Source organism: Heptranchias perlo, chromosome 11, assembly GCF_035084215.1.
Source record: "Heptranchias perlo isolate sHepPer1 chromosome 11, sHepPer1.hap1, whole genome shotgun sequence".
NCBI classification, from domain to species: domain Eukaryota; kingdom Metazoa; phylum Chordata; class Chondrichthyes; order Hexanchiformes; family Hexanchidae; genus Heptranchias; species Heptranchias perlo.
The window spans coordinates 26,163,491-26,188,999 of NC_090335.1; the positions used below are offsets into that span (position 1 = coordinate 26,163,491).

The 25,509-nt window shown below is 42.0% G+C and overlaps 1 protein-coding gene across 1 annotated transcript in view; it reads left to right on the forward strand.

Moving 5' to 3' along the window:
- Nucleotides 1-25,509, forward strand: part of cnksr2a (connector enhancer of kinase suppressor of Ras 2a) — a 514,839-nt gene that overhangs the window by 276,689 nt on the left and 212,641 nt on the right. Inside the window, exons 9-10 of the mRNA XM_067992723.1 lie at nucleotides 11,616-11,762; nucleotides 22,213-22,220. Coding sequence (XP_067848824.1) covers nucleotides 11,616-11,762; nucleotides 22,213-22,220 — 155 coding nt within the window. The remainder of the gene's footprint in view (nucleotides 1-11,615; nucleotides 11,763-22,212; nucleotides 22,221-25,509) is intronic.

Below are 25,509 nucleotides of genomic sequence, written 5' to 3' on the forward strand. Positions count from 1 at the left end.
AAGTGAACACAGAGGGCCAGTACAACAATCGCACTACCAAAGAAGTGAAAGTTGAAGCAGAAACTAAACAAAGAAGCAACATTGCCAAAGAAGCATTGAGCTCTGCTTTCCACATATTCAGTGGCTCAACCATCTCCCCGATGAGGATCAAATCAGCCAATGAACCCTCACAGATGTAATAAACTGGATAGCCAGGTGGTGAAGGATAGAATACTAGACCTGGTCTTCAGTAGCTTCCAAGCCTTTATTCACAGAGATCCACATTACCCCTGGATGAGCTGTCATATAAATGGATACAAGAGAGTCCCCAATTGATACACACCAGCTGAATACAATTAACACTAATTGATATAAATCATATGGATACAATTAACAACAGACACTGAAATTGACACCCCTATTGTCATGAAGAGGTGCACGGATCCTTACGCCCCCACCCCCCCGCCATTGAGGCACAAATTGCACTCGGACACCCTGCACTCATCATCGCCCTCCCTCTCCTCCTCCCTGTCTTTCACCCCATATCTCTCTCTCTCTCCATCCCCATCCAAAACTTCTTATAATCCACTCCTCTCCCTTCATCCCTCCTCTTCCCCATCTCTCAGCCTAAAGTCCACTCCTTCTTTCCCCTATCCCTTCACCCACTCATCCCATCCCATCCTGTCTCGTACCCTGGTCCCTTCGTGTCTCCTCCCCTAAAACCTCATTCCCTCCCCTCGGCCCCTGCCCCCTCTCTCCACTCTGCCATTCTCTCCTCTACCTCTTCTCTGTTCTACCCTCTCCCTTCTCTCCTTTCATTCCTCCTTTTCCTTCTCATCCTTTCTGGTCTCTCCTCTTCCCTCCCCCTCACCTCCTCTCTTTTCTCTACCTCTCCCCTTTTCTCCCCGTTCTTTTCCCTCCTTTTCTCCCCCTTTTCATCTCTCCTTTTCTATTCCCTTTCCTCTCCCCTTCTCCCCATTCTCCTCTCCTCTTTCCTCTTCCCCCTCTCCTTTCCTTATTTTTCACCTGTCCTCTCCTCTTTTCTCCTCGATTATCTTCTCTCCCCATCTCCTCAATTCTTTTATCTTCTCCCCTCCCTTCCTCCCGTCCCCCTCTCCCCTTTCTTTCCCCCCTCCCCCTGCTCTCTTCTCACTCTACTTGTCCTCTCTTATCCTTTCCTCTTCTTTCCCCTCCTCCCCTCCCCCCCCCTCATCTGTCTTGATCATGCAAGGTGTCTTCACTAACTAAGCAGACAAACCACCAACTAGGGCAACAAATTCAGCATTAGCATCAAAGGGTTACTGGGACACAAAAACTTAAGAAGACATGGACCAAGGGAGTGTGAAATAGTTATTTGGACTATTAAGCCCGTTCCTTCTATTTAATACATACATTCCAGTCTCTCCCAGACTTTACCCAACCCATTTAATCTCCTGAGGAAACGTTGTGCAGAATTTCTCCCTGCCATTATAGATAAATTGATATATCTGTGTAAGCTTGCATCTGATGTTATACAGTCGGACCTGGTTAATCGTATGCATTGAGAAAACCCAATTTGTATTATGTAATAAAAGTTAACTGGCAATCTTGAAATTGCATAAAAATAAGTAATCAGCTGGTATTTTGAGAAAATTATATAAAATCAGAAATATTTTGCATCATTTTGGCATCAGCTTCATACACATTCCTCAGTCTTGTCTGTTGTATTCTTCAAATGTCCATGTGAAATACACTGGACTTTAGCTGTGGAACTAACTTGCTTCCCATTGGCCACAAACTTCCATGTCGCTTTCATCATGATCTATATGATCTAGCATCACTATCTGATATAGTATCACTGGTTTTGGTCTCTGCTTCACTACTCGAAAAATATTGTTGCTTTTAAAATGCACAGGCTTTGCGTCCCAGATGTTGTGCTTAGCTGGTAAATGTGCCAGTGAGTTGAGCCTGCATTCTTGAACATGACACCAGCTGCTGACTGTAATATGTCTGTCAGCAACGCAAGCTCCACACACCTGCACTTGAAACAGCACGTGAAGTCTGCCACATCAGTAATGTACCAGTGCTGTAAATGCCGGTTTTCAATCATGAGAGATTGTGCGCTGCCAGGTCCTTGATTGTGCCACTATAAATGTCGATTTTTGTGTCAAGGCTCGTCAAGTAACAAGTGTTTGTCAAAATGATTGCGGCATCCAGGTAAAGATAGGCTTTCATATTAAAGGGACAGTACAGTGGGGATTTGGTGTTTGGTACTCAGATCGGATTAGGTAGCAATGATATACAAAGAATTTACGGCACAGAAACGGGCCATTCAGCCCAACAGGCCTATGCCAGTGTTTATGGTCCACACGAGCCTCCTTCCACCCTCCTTTGTCTAACCCTATCAGCATATCCTTCTATTTTCTCTCATGTACTTACCTATCTTCCCCTTAAATGCATCTATGCTATTCGTCTCAATCACTCCATGTGATAGCAAGTTCCATATTCTAACCACTCTCTGGGTAAAGAAGTTTCTCCTGAATTCCTTAGTAGATTTATTAGTGACTATCTTATATTTGTGACCCTGGTTTTGAACTCCCCTACAAACAGAAACATCTTCTCTATGTCTACCCTATCAAACTCCTTCATAATTTTAAAGACCTTTATTAGATCCCCCTCAGCCTCCTCTTTTCTAGAATATGAAAGAGCCCCAGCCTGTTCAGTCTTTCCTAATAGGTATAACCTCTCAGTTCTGGTATCATCCTTGTAAATCTTCTTTGCACCTTCTCCAGTGTGTCTGTATATATACTTTTTGTAATATGGAGACCAGAACTGTGCACAGCATTCTAAGTGTGGTCTAACCAAAGTTCTATAGCAATTTAACATAACTTCTCTGCTTTTCACTGGGGTTCATACCTAGAGAAATGAACCCGAGTGCTTTTTTTACATTTTTTATGGCATTGTTGATCTGCTTTGCTATTTTTAATGATTTGTGAATCTGTAACCCAGATCCCTTTGCTTCTCTACCCCATTTAAACTCTTATTTTCCCAGGAGTATGTGGCCTCCTTATTCCTCCTTTTTGGTAATGAACAAAAATGTTATAAATCCCCAGGCCTACACACTAATGAAACCAGGATTAAGCAGGTCTGACTACTGCTTGCTTTCCTTAGTGTGACATTTCCCTGACTCCAGCAGCAGCAGAGGAACCATCATGTTCCACAAGGTTATACTTATTACTATACATACTTATTACTATAACCCTTGATTCTGTTTCTAAACGGACATTCATCCAGTACCTTTCCAAATGTGTTAATTGACACACCATTGATTGCTTTGTCTGGGAGTAGATTCCATGTATTCATAACTTTGTGTGAAGGGAGGGGGAGAATCTTCTGATCTTGAGCTTTGCTTGAGGCTGGTTAATTTTAGACTTGTGTCCTCTAGCTCCGTACTCACAATCTAAGTTAAATAACCTGCTTACATCTTCAGCAACATATCAGAGAAAAGATGTTTGACAGGAAACATTATGCAGGTTTTTAAAATGACCTTTTGGACTATATCGACTTCCTTCTTCTACATACTATGTACAATCTATCTTGGACTCATCAACGCTTACTTAATATTCTGAGGAAAACTTTGGCATACACTCTCCCTAACCCTGACAGGCAACCAAGGAAAACTCTAGAATTTCTATCCACCCCTACATGTCCGCCAAGCTCCCTTTACAAGTTGCTTTCCACGGGTGACAACTCCTTGATCTCAGTAACACTGGAGCCATTGTGTTGCATATCCTTATAAGTTTTTAATCACATTTCTAACCAGGTATTTATCAAACTCTTGTTGAAAAAAACCCATTGACACAACATTAACTGGTTTTACTCGGTGTCCGCATGTCTGTGCTATCCTTTGGGACAAAATAGACTCTTTTTATCTCTGGTACATTTGAAGCTTCTTAACTTTGAAATTGTACCTTCTAGTTCTATGCTCATATACCAAGATGAAAACCCTACCTATGCCTTTGTTTTCTATGCCTGTTAAATGTTTAAAAGTTTTTAGATTAAGAATGGGATTAAAAGTTATAAGGATAACTACAGACAGAAACGGTCAAATTCAATGTGGAATGCAAAACTTTTTGAGGACCATGGAGATGTCATATCATGGAGTGTACCTGTTCAGAGTTGAAGGTTGTATGTTTAGATATTTGCAGTTTTACTTAATTATTTTCGGAGGGGGTGGAAAGAAACTTCTTAACCTGAAAATTCAATGCCAAATAATATTTCATTTAGAATCAAGATCCAAATAAAATATTAAACTGTAATGTTACTTCATAATAAGCTCCTTCTTCTTAATTTGAAATGTCTCTTGATTTCCAAGAACATTGACTATACTAGCATAAGAATTAAGTTGACACCAACATCTTAGTCTATTTTTGAATATTTTATAATTTAAGTATTTTAAACATTTTTATTTGATTTTCATATCATGTTTCCACATCTGTTCTGGTACTCCCACAAATACTCATTTCACTGGATTTATGAGGATTTACGAAGATTGTTAAGACAATTCTAACAACTTGGACCAGTTATCCTCTTCTGCTTCAACCTTCCTGGCTTGCTTGTCTTAGAATTTCACATCAAATATCTAGAACCTAGAACCTCTTTGTGCTTCAATTCAGATTCAGATACCCACAACAAGTGTAGTCAGTTTATTCAGACGTGACATAAATAGTGATTTTCGTGTAAATTGTTCAAGTATGATTCCTCCCCTAATTGAATATAAAAGTCTGTAGACATCAATATACAGAATTTTTTTTTTTTTGCAATTCATTATGCTTTATGGAGATCATGTAAATGAATTCTTTGAAAGTCCTTTGTTCAATTTTAAAAATAATGGATTTGTTAATGGAGAAAGTTTTGTACTAGGTGTTGTGAATTGTGTACTATTGTGATATGTGTGGAAAAATTCAACTTCATGTAATCTATTTTGGCAAAGATTACATTTTAAATATTTAGCCACCATATGTCTGTAACTGTTAGAAAAAGTTTATCAAGTATAATAGGAGTAAAAGAACTTAGCAAAATATCCACTTACATTCTACTTTAATGATCCAAAATGCTATAGAATATTTTATTATACAGCCCCCACAACTTACTCCATCACTATTTATCCCGGACAGCCGCCTATATCGGGCAAATGGCACTAACCATAGGCGTCAATTGCAAAGGCGCCGCTTAATCCGTATTAAGCGGCACTGACTATTTCGGGCAGTTCAAGCAGCTGTTCTCGCTTTACCATCCCAATTATTCCCTACTTCCTGTCACAATTTTAAAATTAACACATTACAAACTTTTCAGTGACAAAGATGAGATCAGAATCGGCCCGTTTAGCTAACCCCCTGACTGTAATTGGAACAGCTCATACTCATGCAACACCAGCCCCACTACCTCCGGTCCCCCGTGACCTCAAGAACTCCTGCGAGCCCTTCTTGCCGGCTTGTTAAGCTCCTCGTTGTTTCTCGACCCCGGCCCCGACACTTGTAGAGCTCCTCGTCTTTGCCCTGACCCCGGCCCCGACACTTGTTGAGCTCCTTGTCTTTGCCCTGACCCCAGCCTCAACACTTGTTGAGCTTCTCGTCTTTGCCCTGACCCCAGCCTCAACACTTGTTGAGCTCCTCGTCTTTGCCCTGACCCCAGCCTCAACACTTGTTGAGCTTCTCGTCTTTGCCCTGACCCCGGCCCAGACACTTGTTGAGCTCCTTGTCTTTGCCCTGACCCCAGCCTCAACACTTGTTGAGCTCCTTGTCTTTGCCCTGACCCCAGCCTCAACACTTGTTGAGCTCCTTGTCTTTGCCCTGACCCCGGCCCAGACACTTGTTGAGCTTCTCGTCTTTGCCCTGACCCTAGCCCCGACACTTGTTGAGCTCCTCGTCATTGCCCTGACCCCAGCCTCAACACTTGTAGAGCTCCTCGTCTTTGCCCTGACCCTAGCCCCGACACTTGTTGAGCTTCTCGTCTTTGCCCTGACCCTAGCCCCGACACTTGTTGAGCTACTCGTCTTTGCCCTGACCCTAGCCCTGACACTTGTTGAGCTCCTCGTCTTTGCCCTGACCCCAGCCTCAACACTTGTAGAGCTCCTCGTCTTTGCCCTGACCCCGGCCCCGACACTTGTTGAGCTCCTTGTCATTGCCCTGATCATGGCCCTGACACTTGTTGACCTTCTCATCTTTGTCCTGACCCCGGCCCCAACACTTGTTGAGCTCCTTGTCGTTGCTCTGATCGTGGCCCTGACACTTGTTGACCGTCTCATTGTTTCTCCGACCCTGGCCCCGACACTTGTTGACCTTCTTCTCTTTGCCTTGACCCCGATATTTGTTGAGCTCTTCCTCGTTGCCTTGATTTTTTTCGTGATTATAGGTCTACCATGTATAGCGGGCAAATCATGTTGACACCATTTCTTTCAGCTTAAAGTCAATCAGATTTTCATGTATTGCATCTCAGCATAAAAGCCAACTTAGAAGCATTACTCTTTGCAGAGCGCAAGAGTGTTCCTCAGACAGTCACTCAATTTAGGACACTTCATTGCAGTACTGAGGAAGTGCTGAAGTGTTGGAGATGCCAACTTTTAGATTACACATTAAACTGAGGCTCTGTCTGCCTGTTCAGATGGGCATAAAAGATCCCATGGCACTACTTGAAGAAGAGCAGGGAGTTCTCCTCATGTGCTGGCCAACATTCATCTCTGCACCAAAATAGATTAACTGGTCACTTAACTCTTTTGCCTTTTATGGGATCTTGCGCACAAATTGGCTACAATATTTGCCTGTATAATAACAGTGACATCAATTCAAAAGTCATTCACTGTCTGTAACATGCTTCGGGGAATCCCAAGGAACCGTAAAGCGCTATAAAAATGTAATTTCTTCCCTTCTTCTTTGTTTCATATCTTGAAACTTCCTTGTAAAGCAATTGGCATTTCAATTTCTCCCCAAAATGTTATTTTGTTTCTGGTGTTTTGCACGATAGTTTACCACAAAATATTAAGACAAGCCAGAAAATGGCACTAAATTATTTTTGAATAAAAATGAGGAAGCATGTGACATTTTGTACTAGCTATATTCAGTTGGCCAATCAGTCTGTGATATCTATTTTCAAGTCTGATGGTTATTTTTTTTGTTCTCCAACTTTCCTCCAGATTTCCCCCCCATTCTTCTTTCCCTGAAGGTAACAACTCACGATTGTACAGATAACTGTGCCCTGCTTGCCCAAGTCGTCATTCTTCACCCGTGAGCCGGGACAGGAAGCATGAATGGGCTGTTCAGCAATACAGCACAATCCTGTCCTTACCTGATGATCTCTCACGTACATACACACGCGTGTGCCCACACACGGCAGGGGCCACTGCACAGTAAGATGTTCACATTGTTTAGCAATGTCACCTGCGTACTGAGATTTATAACATTCATCGAATGTACTTCATCCTCTGTATTCTCTTATAACTTATACATTTAGAGTCCAAAGGGCCAGGTTTATTCTGGTTTCAGCGATTTAAACAAAAATTGGTCGCGGTCGTTGTGATGTGAACTGAAGTGCGATTGCACCACATGACTGGATGGAAGTTCTTCTGAATAGCAGCATGCTTTATTTTGTTGCTTGCAGGGAAATAGAATGTTGTCGAGACGCAAGACTCCACACAGTTCCCAGTGTGGTACATTTCTCCAGCAAGTGAAAAAGTTGTGATAACGTTGAAATAGTAACAGAAAATGCTGGAAACACTCAGCAAGTCAGGCAGCATCTGTGGAGAAAGAAACAGAGTTAACGTTTCAGGTAGATGACCCTTCGTCAGGACTGAAAGAAGTTTAAAAACTGTTTAATCTTCAACAAGTACAGAGCCAGAGGAAGGGGAGGGGAGGAAAGAACAAAAGGGAAGGTCTCTGATACAGTGGAGGGCAGGAGTGATTAAATGACAAAAGGGATGATGGTGCAAGGCAAGGAGGATGGTAATGGGACAAGTAAAGAAACAAAAGATGGGTCCAGTGGGCTGTAAATGGCAACAGCAGAACCATTAACCAGCACTTGCTTTCCGAAAAATGGGAGCAGTGGTTATGATCTGAAGTTATTGAAATCGGTGTTGAGTCCAGAAGGTTGTAAAGTGCGTAATCAAAAGATGAGTGCTGTTCCTCGAGCTTCCGTAGAGCTTCATTGGAACAGTGTGGCAGGTCAAAGTGGGAGTGGGACAGGGAATTAAAAAGGCAAGCAACCGGCAGGTCAAGGTCACGTTTGCGACTGAGTGAAGGTGTTCAGCAAAGCGATCACCTAATCTGCATTTGGTCCCCCCAATATAGAGGAGACCGCATTGTGAGCAGCGAATACAGTATACTAAATTGAAAGAAGTACAAGTAAACAAGATAATGTTGACTTCAGTTGGGTCAGTGAGTTTGTGTTCTAATTATACAACATAAGAGCCTGTATTTCATTTACATAGAATTACAGAGAAATAATACTGCAGTTTTTCATAATGGTTCTGTTAGTAGAATAGTATTTTGATTTGGATCGTCTCAATGAATGTTGTAGAGGCTACCATGGGCCTACAGGTATGGCTACACTACACTACAGCTATTCCATCTTTTTTGTTGCTCACTAAGTTCCAGCATTGTGTCAGGGATGAGGCACTGAGCCATATAACGTATCACTAGGGATTGTGGTACTGGGTTGGAATGTGACTCATGGAAGTATTTCACTTTTTCTTTTTTGTTTCTGATTTTCTTTAATATATTTCTCCACATGTTTAGACAGTGATTCAATGTTGGAATTGATGTGTCCTGCAATTTAATTTTGTTTTGCCCCATGTAACCGGCTGATACAGACCCAGGAGTCAATTATACACATAGATCAGATCTCCACTCAAGTATGGTTTATTCCCCCACGTTGAATCTTCACATTATTATACAATGCACCAAACATTCAAAGGTAGTACATTCCGTCCTACACTTAGCTTTCTTTGTTCCTTCTGCTTCATGTGGATTAGTCACCCACATTCAGTCTTTACATTATACAATGTACTAGACAGGGGCAGGTAGTACTTTTCAGCTTACCACTTCTCTCGCTCTCTCTCCCTCCAAACTCTCTCTCTCCAAATTCTCTCTCTCCAAATTCTCTCTCTCTGTCCCTCTCTCTGTCACTCTCCAAACTTTCTCTCGCTCTCCAATCTTTTGGAGGCACCTAGTTGCTGTAGCAGTAGGATATTGCATTTAATTCATTATAGAGCCCAAGGTTAAACCTCAGGCTAAGCTGCCACAAAATGCTAACTGCTCTCGGTGTCTTATCATTGTTCAAGCTGCTGAATAAACTTTGAAGAAGTAGAATTATCCACCTTAGGGAAAAGGAAAACTAGTTAGATCAGTCTGGGCCTGAGAAAACATCAGCAATCATAGGCTAATGTCAACAGCAGCTTTGTAGACTGGGTTGTCCTCCTAACTGAAGGATTAATGTAGCAGTTAAAGGTAGAAGTTGGGTTCACACTGGGGGAGGGAGGAGAAGTTAGTTAAATACAGTTATAAAGCAATCCTTCAGATTATGATTTTAAAAAATTAAAATGATGATGTAACTCTCTTGCCTCTGATGTACTACCAATCAGACTGACTGACCCATACTTCCAGTTGTAACAGGTTTTTTACGGATTTATGTAAATTAGCATTTTTCTTTCACAATCGGTGATATTTTATTTGTGCAGTATTCCATACTATCATAACTTCTGTATATATTAATGTTAATAACTTTCAGCATTGTCTGTGTATAGATTAAATAGAAATGCAATTGAAATTTGAATCAGAGTTATGGCATTATTATTATTATTATTATTATGGCTGCTTCACATTGGAATTTGAAACCAATACTGAAATCTGCTGCATGGTTCTTGACAATATGGTACTGAAATTTAAAGTATTTCAATTAAAATGTTTAGTTTTATGTTGGCCAGCTTGTAGGTCATCAGACAAACTGGATAATACTGAGGCTTCTTATATACTGAGTCACTGATTTTTTGATTCTTCTTATTGGTGTTTAATAAATGCATGATATGCAGTTCTGTGTTACTGAACAAATTATACCACTGCAGCTTTATCTTCAAATGCATTTTAACCATTGTTCTATAGACTTAATAAAGTAAAAACCAATGTAGGTTTATATGGACATCCACAATGAGTACCCTAAGACCAATTACTGTCATCACAGGCAACATCAGCATAAATATTATTTTGAATTTTTGGTCATTGAAAGCATAAAATATTTACCTGAATTATTGCATAAGAGAGATAGATGGCCTCAATGTAGTGGGGGTGGGACGGAGGAGGGGAGTGCGAGGGGTGAGTGAGGGGTGCTGCTTACCGACTGCCCAACTCTACACCTCTTTCCACCGAAATAGTGAGATAACTGTTTACTTCCTAGTGTCTGCCTTCCCTTGTGACCCTGTGCTTATTATAAAATTGCAGCTTACCAGTGATCTGTGATGTTTTTTGCAGTTTCACGCGCAGTGGTCTCATCAAGTTCTGCTCCATTTACATGAATGACAAATACTGTCCACAAACTGTCTTTGAATTCCACTCCCATTACCTTTGTTTTTTTTTAATTATAAATTTGAAATTATATATTTTTTCCTAAGTGATGGGAAAATAAAGAAAAAATGCATTAGAAGAGACATATAATCTAGGAGAAAAATTAGTTTCATTTATCTTTCAATAATGGATAGAAAATAATACTGCAAGGAAGGGAGAGTTTGGAAATGGGATGTTCAGTACGTTTGTTGGGAAGGGAACATAGAAACAGGAATGGGCCATTTGGCCCATCAAGTCAGCTGTGTCATTTTGTTAGCCACCACAGCCCTGTAACTCTTTAATCCCAATTCCCTGACCTTTGTCCATATGATTTAATACACCCGAAGTAATATAATATCCCAGCACAGGCATGATGGGCTGAATGGACTTCTTCTGTGCTGTATGATTCAGTCTCCCTTTTATGTAAATATAATCTCATGTAAGTAAATGTTAAAGGGAGCCCAGTATTACAATTTAATAGCACTTAGACAGAAAGTGCTGCCCTTTCTAGGAGCTTTAGTTCCTGTAACAGGAAACCTTTCTGCTCGTAAAACTCTTATTTTGGAGCTGGCATATGAGACATGGAAAGGTTTATGCTGCTGCAGCATAAATTTTTGGAATGTGTTGGTGGGGGTATTATGATGCCAAGTTTATTTCTATATATACACCTCAAAATAATGTTATTTTTATTTCACGGAGATATGTTTGGTGTTGAGCATTGTGGATGATATCATTTGTATACAAGCACCATTAAAATGTTTCAGTGTTAATAATGCTCATTTAGGATGGTCAACCAGATGTGAAGTGGAAATCGGCCATTCTCTGGCATTGTAATGCCTTGCCTTGGAGCTCACTAAATAATGAGAGCCATTCTGCTATTCTTTTATATGAGAAAAATGTCAGACTGCTAATTATTTTTCACACTACTTATTTTTCATAATTTATGCTAATGTTGATATTTTTTCACGTGTCATTCGGAGCAATCCATAACACTGATGAAATACTTTTTGCTTTCAGTTATGCTGTAGTTTTTTTAATCCTTTTTTTATTTTTGCTGTTGGGTTCTAGGTAGGATGGCAGTTGAAAAACTTGGTAAATGCACTTCGTGAAGATCCCAGTGGGGTCATCTTGACCTTAAAGAAACGGCCTCAGAGCATGCTCACCTCTGCACCTGCTTTGCTTAAGAACATGAGATGGAAACCTCTTGCACTGCAGGTAAACTAAACTTCATTTTGCATCCAGGAGAATCCCTTTATTCAGGCACCTATATTCATTGAGTTACAATTGATTGCAATTTAAATACAGAGAGTGATTTTTTTTGAACTACTGCCCTAAAATATTTTGTTTGTATTAAATATATTTTGGTTTTTGTTTCTTGTTTTAGCGGAGGTATTTGAATTACTGTATAAATCGGAATCTTAATTTGTTGATTGTTAGATGTAGCTGGCAATAGCAATGTTAACCCTCTCACCGCCCAGTACTACCTCTGCAGAAACTCCCAGGGCAGTCCTAAGTTCCAGTTCTTTTTAAGTGGCCTACGAATGTTGCCCTTGTCAAGATAAAATAATATATTAAGAGTCGTCGTGTTCTGTAAAAATACAATCTTTTCTCATTTTTCAAACCTCAGAATGTCGCCATTGTACCGAATGCAACAATTTTTGAACCATCTGATAGAAGGCTTTTGGAGTAAAGGGAACAGGCCCTCTGTTTACAATCAGGATATGTCTCCTTTAATCTCTGCCATGCGTGTGTAACTCGAATTCCCTCTGCATCCATCCATATGCGCATTTTGGCTGTGGCTCAGGACCCGAGCCCATTATGTCTATCTCCCCTTTTTTTAAAATGCAAGTTGTTGGTCATTGACTGGGTGAGAATTTGTGATTTCTAACAGGAAATGTCAATGCAACCAAAATGGTGACTGAAATTAGGCTTGGTAGGTATTTACGCTCAGTGCATCTCCAAGGGTCTTGGTAGTTATTTTTTCCTGTTACTTTTTTAGTTATGTCTGTTTGCAAATCTCTTCTGTGGACCTGGTAAAAATAACTGAAAACTAAACTATAACTGCTGGGGACACTGGGAGTCTAGAGCATGGACCTTATGTACTCCCGTAATGTCCAGGTGACAGAAATATCATCTCAAAAGTATATTTTATATTTAAACAAAAACATCAGAAGTTGCTATCTAACAGAGACCCACCCTTTAAGGTGACTATCTCTAGAGTGACTTCAGTGACATTGTTGACTGAAAGAAGCTGCCGGTATCCCAGAGCAGCTTTAATTCTTTCCAATGGGGTTGTACATTCAGACCAGCTGGGAGGTGGCCTGGGTTCACCCACCCCCAGGTAACTCACTGACAGACATTGTGAAGGGAGATCCTTGCTCAGTGTATCTGTTCTACGAAATCTCCTCGAGATGGAAGAGCTCCATAAACAAATATAACAAAATCAAACATGTAACTGAGGGGGGGAGAAACTGAAGTCCACGGAGGAATCTATGACTGAGTACCTATCAAGAATGTAATGTTAAGGGGAAGAGCAAGTCTAGAGGGGTTCAACTATAGAGCCAAACAACATCCATTTTTTTGGATGGAGAACACAAATGGATGTGGCCTGCTGATGCCAGGCAAAAGGCATGCGTCGAGTGCATCTGCTACCCTGCAGCGATGTCAGTGTAATCGTTCTGGGAACAGACCTCCAACTTTTTTTTTAAACTAAGTGAAATTCGTTACTTGCTGTATTCAGTTTTGGGAAGAAAAGCAAACCAGCAACACTGACATCACTGCTGAGCAGCAGTAGGACTCTGTGGAAAGCACCCTGCTGACGTCAACAGACACTGCTGTCTGGGCTGTGGAAAGGAGGCATTTGAATGCTCATTCCTATTGAAATAAAGATCCTGATAAAAAGATAACTCCCCAGAACACATCAAAGGGTAAGTGTTTTACATTGAGTGTTTTTCCATGATTATACTTGTTCTTTAAACAAATCAGCAGTTTTAAATCTAAAGTCAGCTTTGATCAACTCTCCTTATATGTGTTAACCAAATATATACTTTTTTTTTGTTTTCAGTGCTGGTTTAGTAAATGCTTTTGCATAGGAACTTAAGAGTTTTGTCTTTTCACCAAAATAAAGCAAATTTACTTTAAGAACAAAGATAATGGGCGAGGGGGGGGGGAGATTTAACCCTTACCGCCCAGTGGAAACCGGGTGATTGGGCAGTTAAAATGCCTTGGGTTACTTTCCCACCAGAAAGTCGCCTGCTCTCTCAACAGGCGGCAAAGGCACCCACAAGAAGTCACCGAGGTCTTTCTTTAAATATGCTAATTGAGGTCCAATGATGTCAGTCGAACCCCAACAGCATTTTAACTGAGTGCTGAGTGGGGAAACCGCTGCCGCCAGGCTGAAGCAAGTCAGAAGAGGATTAGGCCGTGAAAGGTAAGTTGTTTTTTTTTTACTTTGTGGAGCCAGGAGGAGCAGAAATACTCCTCTTGGAACCCACATGGAAAGTTTAGGCCTCTCCTGCCCCGGAGTCCCCCTCGTGAGGCCCTCCCAGAACACTTTCCCCCTATGTATTTACACGCCATCGGGCTGCCATGAGCCGCTCGATTGCCGCGAGGCTAGCTGTGCTTCCCGGGTACTTTTTGCCCAGGCAGGGACTGGATTGATAGCATGGTAATGAAACCCGGCGGTTAAAATCGTCATGGCCTCATGCTGCCACGGGCAGGCTGGAAACTGAGTCCCACAGTTTCCTGCCGGAAACTCACTGGGAATTAAAATCGACCCCAATGTTTCCGTTGTTGTTACATTTTTTATAGGGGTTGAAGAGAGGTTTCAGTGCTTTGACATAAATTTCTGTCAAGCAAATATTTAACATAGGAATGTGTAGCAAACAGGTTATTCGTTTAGCAAGAATTGACAGCAGTAATAATGTGTGTGGGGGTGGATGTAATAATTAGCTATGGGATTAATGGGCTCAAGGGCTTCATTTAAGAGGCAGCTCTTGGTTCAGAAATTGTCTCAACCCACTCAAACTATTTTATTTAGTTGAAAGTTTTGCAGAAGCAACAATCACTTTGCCGCTGCTAGGTAATCAAATGAAAACAGGAACAAATTACCTAAATACAAATATTGAATTTCTACGGTATACTACCAACTAAAGCAAGCTCTGGTTCTTAGTTAATGTTTGTTTACATTGTATGCCTTGTTTTTTTCTTAAACAATGATTTGTTACCCTTTCATTTCTTCTTGATGGTGTGTCTGACAAAACAAAACCCTAAAAAAAAATTCAGTTCAAATATAATATAATATATAAAATAAAACAGGAAATGTTGGAAATACTCAGCAAGTCAGGCAGCATCTTTGGAGAAAGAAACAAGAGTTAACGTTTCAGTTCAAAGCCGTACCTTGATAAGTATGTGGCCTCTGCATTTCGCCTGCACTGGGAAGAAATTGATTTCAAAATACTTAAACAACAACAAGAACAACAACTTGCATTTATATAGCATAGTAAAACATCCCGAGACTTTAAAGATAAATGTTTGTAATTTCAATTAACAGGAAAAGTAATTGTTGGGTGTAAATACTATGAATTTTAATTAATGGCCCACTTGACTTAATCTAATCACTTTTACTAGTTATAGTAAATATATATATTCCAAGGGGAATGCTTTTGGCTAAAATCACCTCAGCACAGACACAGTGCTGCTCCTATTCTGTGGTGGTGAGACTAGCGCAGGACAACAATTAATCATCACAAACTGCTCCAGGTCTTGGACAACCTGTGAGAAATCTCATGGGCGATTTACTAGTGGCTAATATTTTTCATAAGTTGAAAAAATATTTTTAAACTGATACTCATTTTTAAACGGAATGTTTGTTGTTCTTTAAAAAAAACTATGCTGAAAGGAAAAATAAAGCTGCCAAAATTTGTTAAAATTATCTTTGATTAAAATGCAACGTAAATAATATAGCAGTTTAAATTTGTGATACTTAATGACTTTAAAACAATGCACTATATATATTGGTTAGCCTGTGAGATATAGATGAAGGACATTGACTACTGAAGATAGCATACCTCTTACAGACATTGAAATAGTAGTGTTATTGTGAAGAATTCTGTACCAGAGACACACTTCACTTCAAATCTCAGTGCTCCAAACTAAATTTCAGGAGTTAGCATTTATGGTAAAATATAGCTTTGGCAACCAGATTAAGAGATGTTTGCGTGGCCTGGGGGAAGGGCCTGGGGGAAGAAGACCGCGGGCAATTGTCTTGTCTTGGGTTCAGCGCACCTGACGTGTTGCACCTGTCGGGGGCTCACTGGACCTATAGAGAATAATGTACTCCAGTCTGTCCAGAGATAAATTCATTGCTAAATTCTCATAAAATAGATCAAAGTCTTTAGACAATAGCTTGGTGGTTCCCTCCCTCCGTCCCTCCCCAACTCCAGAATTTCACCCTGACCTGGATTTAAGGCAGTTAAGCTAACTTTCAAATTAAGTGATGAAGTGCTGCAATTGAATGTTACCCAAGTTTTTGTTATGTGCATTTGAATAATGAAGAGGCTACCGATATCACAGTGGGACTAAGGAAGTTTAACATTTTAATTGTGTAGAATGTCCCAGATCTCTGTCTGGGCACTGTTACACAAAATAAAAACTGTGCATATCTAGCTGCCCACAGCAATTATGTTTTAAGTATAGTTTAATTACATTTCCTTTTTGGTGGGCATCATTTGGAGCAAATAAAGTACCCCGGGGGTTATATTGGATAAACCCCAAAAACGAGCGTGATTAACCCACGCCCGTTGGTTGCAATGCAGGCAGCATGTAACATTTGTGCTGCCTAATGATTTGAAGGATAGCTGCGTGCAGCCAGTGCTACCTGCGCTGCTCGCATCAGCCGGGTGCCCCAATATTGGGAGTGGCTAATGCTACTTAAAGGCAGCCTGCACCCCTTAAAGGGGAGGTGGACTGTGGCTGCAGGAAGTGATGTGAGAAGTGATTCCTGGGCCGTGATAGTTGGAGTAATGGCTGCACCTGCGAGAGAGCGTGCACCAAGGTTCTCGGACGGTGCACTAAAGGCCTTGATGGAATAGGTGGACAGAAGGAGGGGCATCCTTCTGTATTTTTTTATTCATTCACAGGATGTGGGTGTCACTGGCAAGGCCGGCATTTATTGCACATCCCTAATTGTCCTTGAGAAGGTGGTGGTGATCTGCCTTCTTGAACCGCATTTGTAGTAGGATTGTACAACTGAGCAGCTTGCTAGGCCACTTCAGAATCAATCACAATGCTGTGGGTTTGGTGTCACATATAAGCCAGGCCAGGTAAGGATGAAAGATTTCCTTCCCTAAAGGACATTAGTGAACCAGATGTGTTTTTATGACAATCTAGTACTTTCATGGTTACCATTACTGATACCAGCTTTTCATTCCAAATTTTTATGTAATTAACTGAATTTAAATTCCCCAGCTGCTGTAGCGGGATTTGAACTTATGTCACTGGATTACTAGTCCAGTAACATAACCACTATGCTACCGTACCTTTGTATCCACGGTGAGGGGGGAGGCCCTCCAGACACATGTTCAAGAGGCAGTGGAAGGAAGTAGCAGACGAGGTAAATGCCAGGAGCGTTGTGCCAAGAACATGGATGCAATGCAGGAAGAAGTTCAATGATTTGACACGAGTGGTCAAGGTGAGTGAGTTCAACTGCCACGTGGCATATCCTACCAACTGCACCACTAGTCTCATCCACTGCTCAACACAGTTCAGCCCCCGTCACGAACCTACCAACAAACTCTTTCAATCAGAATGCAACTCTTCAAAGCAGATGCTTCATCTCACCCTCAAACATTACCACTATTGCAAGCCGCACACCCACAACTCACAGGTCACACACACTGGAAGCTATTCAACCATGATAGCCACATCACCCTAACATCATGCAGGACACTCACGGACGCACTTCCCTCTTTCTTGCAGGAGAAGGTGGCGCATGACAGTAGGCAGCAAGAAAGAACTGGAGTAGGACAAGCGTGCCTAAATGTCCTCACGCCCATGGAGGAGACAGTGCTGCCTATCATTGGAAGGGCCATCGCTGAGGATGTGGCCACTGGCGGCGCTGGAGGTATCGATGATGAGGGTCTCTGCATACCTAATCCTCCTTCTCGTTTCCCACTTCTCCCTCATCCCTCAATAGCTTCTGACTCACGTGCTGCAGATGGTGTAAGCACGCATGCCTTACTTTCTCCTCTCCCTCACCACAGCTCAACCCGTTTACCTTTGTCATTTCCAAGAACTGGAACCGTCACCATCAGAGGAGGCAGAGGAAGAAGACAGTGATGATGGAGACACATCGTCATTCGATCTTACACTCGCAGCCACCAGTTCAGAGATTGAAATTGCGCTTAGGTTAGAGGCTAGGATAGAGGAGGGATCTGCACGTGGTGAGACATCGGGCACAAGTGCACAGGAGCTGGGGCGAGGGAATGGATACTGCAGGTGCCAGCTCGCCGAAGGGTGTGGCTGCACAATGGTTCTGCTGCAGAGGGGTCAGATGATGACTTCGATGAGCCAGGCTACAGAATGGGCGTACACAACAAAATGCTTGGTGCACTGGAAAGCCTGCTAGAAAGCCTGTGCACAATGTCAAGGGGCATGGAGGAGTCCAGCTCCAACTTGGCACAGGGCTTTGCGCAGAGCTTAGAGCCCATCCTTTCCAACATGGAACGGGTGGTCACCTCCATCAACACACCTGTGGAACCCGCCATGATACAGCGTTTGAAGACCAATGTCACAGCTTTCATTGCAGCACAAACATCTGCCATCAAAGGTCTGACTACTGCCTTGGAAGCTCAGACTGCTAGTATCGTGGCTCTGGATACCACTGTTGAAAGGGGCTTCCACGGTATCACAGCAGGATTGTTTGAGGCGCATCCCAGGAGAGTGGCAGTGGCGTCATGGAAGACGAACCTGCTGTCCGCTTTCAGATGACAGCATTCCTGCTCCCACCCCTGCCACTCCGCCAGAGCCCTTGCTGTTGCCTGTCAGCCAGCCAGGCCACACTGCCGCAGCCCAGGCCATGATGGTGCAGTCTGAAGCCAGGCCCTCTCGGCCCAGAGCTGCTCAAGGTCGTCCCCTCCAAGGCCTTCTGCACTCTCCTCAATTGCCTTCCACCACCCCTGCTCCAGCCACTGGGGATGCACCATGTAGGAGCACTGGGAAAGGCACACAAACAACAGGCACTAAGGAAATGCACAAGGGCGAATAGTCTCATTTTGTTCGCATCACTTCATGTGTTAATTTATAAATGTGGATTTGAATTGGCATTTGGTGGTGGTTTTTATTTCTGCGGTGAGCTGAGGTAGGAAGCAATGTGTAATCATAAGGAGGACGATTTGATGGTCATGTGAGAGAGGAAAGGTAAGGTGTGTGGGACTGTTGGTGAATGGGGAGGTGTAGTTGAGGTTACTGGTATCCCTCATGAATCGTCTGATCATGTTGAGCCCAGGCAGACAGGACCTGTCTACCTTGTAGCCTCCCTACTTCTTCCTCCACTTCCTGCTGCAATTCTTCTTACTCCTCCTGCACTTCCTCCTCCATCTCTTCCTCCTCCTCTGCCTCTTCCTCTTCTTCCTCTGCTTCTGAAAGGCTGTGGCAAGGGCTGCTCCCTCACAACGGCGAGGTTGTGCAGCATGCAGCATATGACAAATCTTGATATCGGCTCAGCTGACTACTGCAGGGCTCCTCCAGAGCGGTCCAGGCAGCGGAAGCGTTGCCTGGGCCTCTGCTAATACTACTCTTTGGTGTGTTCATCAATGTCAAGTGATTGACTCTTTGGTATTTTGATCTTACTCTGCTTTCCTTCTGCTTCTGAGCCATCCTACAACAGATCAGCGGAGATTGTTAATACAATGTGAGGAATTGTGAATGTAAATTCCCATTGTACCTCTCCATGGTGCAGTGTATTGGAGCTTCAGAAGGCTATCCCACCATGCTATCCTGGATTTGTTCATTTCAGATATACACAGAACATGTGCTAGACATAGCAGATACTTACATACATTACGTATAACCATCGAACAAAGATTAATTTTAAAGCAAGAGTTGGGAGATATTTTCTGTTCTGTATGGACTAATGACCAGTACATGTCCCTGGTCTTGATTGATTCAAAAAGAATGGTTTGAAATGGCCTGTGTCCTCCAAATCAGTGTTAGGAACATAGGAGCAGAAGTAGGCCATTCAGCCCCTCATGCCTGCTCCGCCATTTGATAAGATCATGGCTGATCTGTGATCTAACTCCATATACCCTTTGGCCTATATCCCTTAATACCTTTGATTGCCAAAAAGCTATCTATCTCAGATTTAAAATTAGCAATTGAGCTAGTATCAATTGCCGTTTGCGGAAGAGATTTCCAAACTTCTACCACCCTTTGTGTGTAGAAATGTTTTCTAATCTCGCTCCTGAAAGGTCTGGCTCTAATTTTTAGACTGCTCCTACTGCTAGAATCCCCAACCAGTGGAAATAGTTTCTCTCTATCCACCCTATCCGTTCCCCTTAATATCATAAACTTCGAACAGATCACCCCTTAACCTTCGAAACTCCAGAGAATACAACCCCAATTTGTGTAATCTCTCCTCGTAACTTAACCCTTGAAGTCTGGGTATCATTCTAGTAAACCTACGCTGCACTCCCTCCAAAGCCAATATGTCCTTCTGAAGTGCGGTGCCCAGAACTGTTCACAGTACTCCAGGTGCGGTCTAACCAGGGTTTTGTATAGCTGCAGCATAACTTCTGCCCCCTTGTACTCTAGTTCTCTAGATATAAAGGCCAGCATTCTTGATTATTTTCTGCACCTGTTCATGACACTTCAATGATCTATGTACCTGTACCCCTAAGTCCCTTTGGACATCCACTGTTTTTAACTTTTTGCCATTTAGAAAGTATCCTGTTCTATCCTTTTTTGATCCAAAGTAGATGACCTCACATTTGTCTACATTGAATTCCATTTGCCACAATTTTGCCCATTCACCTAATCTATCAATATCCCTTTGTAATTTTATGTTTTCATCTCCACTGCTTACAACGCCACCAATCTTTGTGTCATCGGCAAACTTAGATATGAGACTTTCTATGCCTTCATCTAAGTCGTTAATAAATATTGTGAATAATTGAGGCCCCAAGACAGATCCCTGCAGGACTCCACTAGTCACATCCTGCCAATGTGAGTACCTTCCCATTATCCCTACTCTCTGTCGCCTTTCACTCAGCCAACTTCCTAATCAAGTCCTTACTTTTCCCTCGATTCCATGGGCTTTTATCTCAGCTAACAGTCTCTTATGTGGGACTTTATCAAATGCCTTCTGGAAGTCCATATAAATAACATCCATTGACATTCCCCTGTCCACTACTTTAGTCAGCTCTTCAAAAAATTCAATCAGGTTTGTCAGGCACGACCTACCTTTCACAAATCCATGCTGGCTCTCTCTGATTAACTGAAAATTCTTGAGGTGTTCAGTCACCCTATCCTTAATTATAGACTCCAGCATTTTCCCCACAACAGATGTTAGGCTAACTGGTCTATAATTCCCTGGTTTCCCTCTCTCTCCTTTCTTAAAAAGCAGAATGACATGTGTAATTTTCCAGTTCCTGAATCTAGAGAACTTTGAAAGGTTATAGTTAGGAGTATAGTGTTGATCAGTTTTAATTTTTAAGTTGTATGAATGTAGTTTTGGGATTGGAAGGCAAAATGTGGTTAGCACAGTGATTTTCACTTCCAGGACCTGGGTTCAAATTCAGTCCAGAATGAAATCATAGAAGTCCTTTTTCTGTCAACTCCATTTACCCTATGTGTAATGGGATTTGTCAGTCTCAACTCATTTTCTATTCTAATAGACGTGGGCCATTGTACAGAAATTGTTCCGTATTCAACATACAATGGCACTAAATCGGAAATCTTGCTCAGAGCCCGTAGGGATGATTATTATGGGGCATGGAAAGATTGACACTTGTATATGGGTCAAGTAGTGGAAATCATGTTGATATTCTATAAAATTACTAATCCTCCAGGCTTGAAAAATCAGCTCCTCTCCCCATGGTGCTAATTGGCTTGAATAATTTGACAGTTCCTTTCCCCTGGCCAGGATTCATGATCAAATTGACTTAAAAAATTAAGAAGGGAAAAAAAATTATCGAACATGACACTTTTTGATGGATTATTCGACTTGTGGATGAAGATGCCAGAGCAAGATTAAAACTGCCCCTGATACGCCAAATATTATAAAAAGTGATCTCTTTATCAAAGTATAATGTGGAGGATTGTCTACCTCCCAAAGTTTCCTTTGACAAATCACCTAGCTGGCCCAGACAGTCAGGTGAGTAAATTATGAATGCTGAAAGTCATTGTGGTTCATTAGCTTATAATTAAACAAAACTATTTGAAATAGTGCTGTGTTAAACCACTCCTCTATACTAGTTCCAGTATCTTAATCATTTTTTCTCAAGATATAAAGACAACAGACCTTGTCACTCTCACTTTATTATTTTAATCTACCCTCTTTTAATATAGTAGAAGTAAAACTCTATGCATTCATACAGAATAATTCAGCCTATCTGTAATATCAGACCTCTTGCTGAAATCACTGTCACCTAATATTTCATATTTTCAGCAGAGTCCGTGTTTTGGTATCTGGTAAGGCAAACCTGTTTGAACTTGGCATTTGGCATTGTTCAGCCGGGCCAACTTGTTCATTACTTTCCCCAATGAACAGGGACAGCAGCATAACATGGTTGCCCAATTTCATTGCATTGCTGGATTCCCCAAAATGCAGGGGGTTATTGATGGTACTTATATGGGCAACTGTGCCCCTATACACACTTCTTTTAACAACGTGAGCCAAAAGGATGCCATTCGGTCAGTGTGTGCCCTTTCAGTGACGATCAACACCGGTTTATGCTGGTCAGTGCCCAGCAATTGTGCTTCTTTCAGTTTAAGGCAATCATCTTTGCCACCCTTATTTGAAGTGAAGGCCGATTGTAAGAATGGCTCCTCAGGAATCAAAACTGTCCTTTTCAGACATGGTTAATGAAGCCATTGCCCCAGCCGTAGATAAAAGTTGAGCACAGGTACAGTGAGAGCCATAGAGCTACTAGGATCCTCATAGAACATACATAGAGATACTGAAACACTGTTAACTTTTTATTTTTTCTTTAGAGTCCAATCTTGCCATCTTGCACTATTTGCTGTTATTATAAGCTTTAATGATTTGTGGTTTGCTAAGTCATTTTCATTGCCATTTCAGATTTCGTCAGTGTTATCAAAAGCGAAACCACTTTTGGGTCTTTTTTTCTGTATCAAAGGAACCAGTATTGCTGTACCATTGTGATCAATTTCTCAAAATTTCTATCCTCACCACAACTTCTCCTTTAATGGCAAGCAGTAGCCCTTTAAGAGCTGCTGCCTGTCTGCATTTTCCAGTCGAATGTGCTACAGACCAAGCTGCCTGGACTAGCATTTCCTGTGCCTGTAGTCTATTCAAAATACGAGGAAGGGCTCTGTGCTGGAAGCGCAACTGAATTTTTCCCATGCTTGGAATGTCGGGGCCATACAATCAAAAATGGTAGCAGTAACCATTGATTTTATTTTCATATTTGTATTTAGAATTTTACATTTGTATTTAGAATTTTTGGTGCCTCCAAACTTAATTTTGTTACTGAGCACATAAATTTCAAAAAATGAAGTTTTAGCAGGCGAATGCCATTAAGCCATATGTGAAGTTTCAGAGGTTATTCAGGGTCAAGGAGGTAGCTGTGACTAGAACCCAGTCTTAAAGTGCCAAATTTTATATTTAAGCAACTTGACAACAAAAAGTAATGGTTAAAATGTGACCTAAAAGTTATCTTTACAGTATGTTTAGTCCTCAATATAAATCGTCCTACATTTGAGAACTTCATTTTGGGCTTGGATTGTAGTTATTCTAAAAAAAATAAAATATAAACTACTGCAGGTCAACTTGCAGGATTAGATACAAGCTTGAAATAGCAATTAATCAAAGTTAGCAGCATGTTACCTATAAGCCCTGATATTTGTGCTTTTGTCCAGCATGTGTAAATTGTGTGAGCTACCGGCCCGCACAGTGGGCTAGGTGATGGACAAATGCACCTCTGAAGCAACGAGCACCACTTAAATGGCTTAAGCATCCATTTAAACCACTGTATTCATGCAGAGGTGACAAGAGCAGAGCACGAATTGACTTTCAGAGATTCCAAGAAAATGAAAGTTTTTTTTACTAATGCAGCACTGGAGCTGCTGAAGCAGGTATGCGTGAAAGTTGGGCTGCCCTATACATGAGAAGGACATCCTTCTCAAAAGTGACTGGTACAGTAAGCCTGGCAGGATATTGGAGACAGGGTCAATGATGTCTGTATGACCCAGATAATTTGGATACAGACCATAAAGGTGGGTGACCTGAAGAAAGCTGCCATGTTAACGTAAGGCTACTGACTTTTTAATGCCATGTACCTGCCCCAAGTGTATGTGCTACAAAGTGTTCCCTCATAGCCTGCAAATGACTTCCTGCTACTTCATCCTAAGCATTCGTACAAACTTATCCTGTGCAGTCCTGCGAGCTGTCAAACAGCTCACTGAAGGTTTATCGTGCGTGGCCATATTGCAAGACGCAAATACAAGCTGCAATCTCAAACTCAAACCATTGTCATACTTAAATCTTAATTGGGCTTGATACAGGAATGATCTCAAAATGATTATATATATAATAGAAGGAAACAGACCAGAACTGGAGCAGGTACCAGGCACCACAAGTCCTTGACTTCATTTGAGGAGGCTACCCTAGACATTTTTTTTTATTCATTCATGGGATGTGGGCATTGCTGGCAAGACCAGCATTTATTGCCCATCCCTAATTGCCCTTGAGAAGGTGGTGGTGAGCCGCCTTCTTGAACCGCTGCAGTCTGTGTGGTGAAGGTTCTCCCACAGTGCTGTTAGGTAGGAAGTTCCAAGATTTTGACCCAGCGATGATGAAGGAACAGCGATATATTTCCAAGTCGGGATGGTGTGTGACTTGGAGGGAAACGTGCAGGTGGTGTTGTTTCCATGTGCCTGCTGCCCTTATCCTTCGAAGTGGTAGAGGTCACGCGTTTGGGAGGTGTAGTCGAAGAAGCCTTGGCGAGTTGCTGCAGTGCATCCCGTAGATGGTACACACTACAGTCACGGTGCGCCGGTGGTGAAGGGAGTGAATGTTTCAGATGGTGGATGGGGTGCCAATCAAGCAAGCTGCTTTGTCCTGGATGGTGGTGAGCTTCTTGAGTGTTGTTGGAGCTGCACTCATCCAGGCAAATGGAGAGTTTTCCATCACACTCCTGACTTGTGCTTTGTGGATGGTGGAAAGGCTTTGGGGAGTCAGGAGGTGAGTCACTCACCGCAGAATACCCAGCCTCTGACCTGCCCTTGTAGCCACGTATTTTGTGGCTGGTCCAGTTAAGTTTCTGGTCAATGGTGACCCTCAGGATGTTGATGATCGGGGATTCGGTGATGGTAATGCCGTTGAATGTCAAAGGGAGGTGGTTAGACTCTCTCTTGTTAGAGATGGTCATTGCCTGGCACTTGTCTGGCGCGAATGTTATTTGACACTTATCAGCCCAAGCCTGAATATTGTCCAGGTCTTGCTGCATGCGGGCACGGACTGCTTCATTATCTGAGGGGTTGCAAATGGAACTGAACACTCTGCAATCATCAGTGAACATCCCCATTTATGACCTTATGATGGAGGGAAGGTCATTGATGAAGCAACTGAAGATGGTTGGGCCAAGGACACATCCCTGAGGAACTCCTGCAGCAATGTCCTGGCGCTGAGGTGATTGGCCTTCAACAACCACTGTCATCTTCCTTTGTCCTAGGTATGACTCCAGCCACTGGAGAGTTTTCCCCCTAATTCCCATTGACTTCA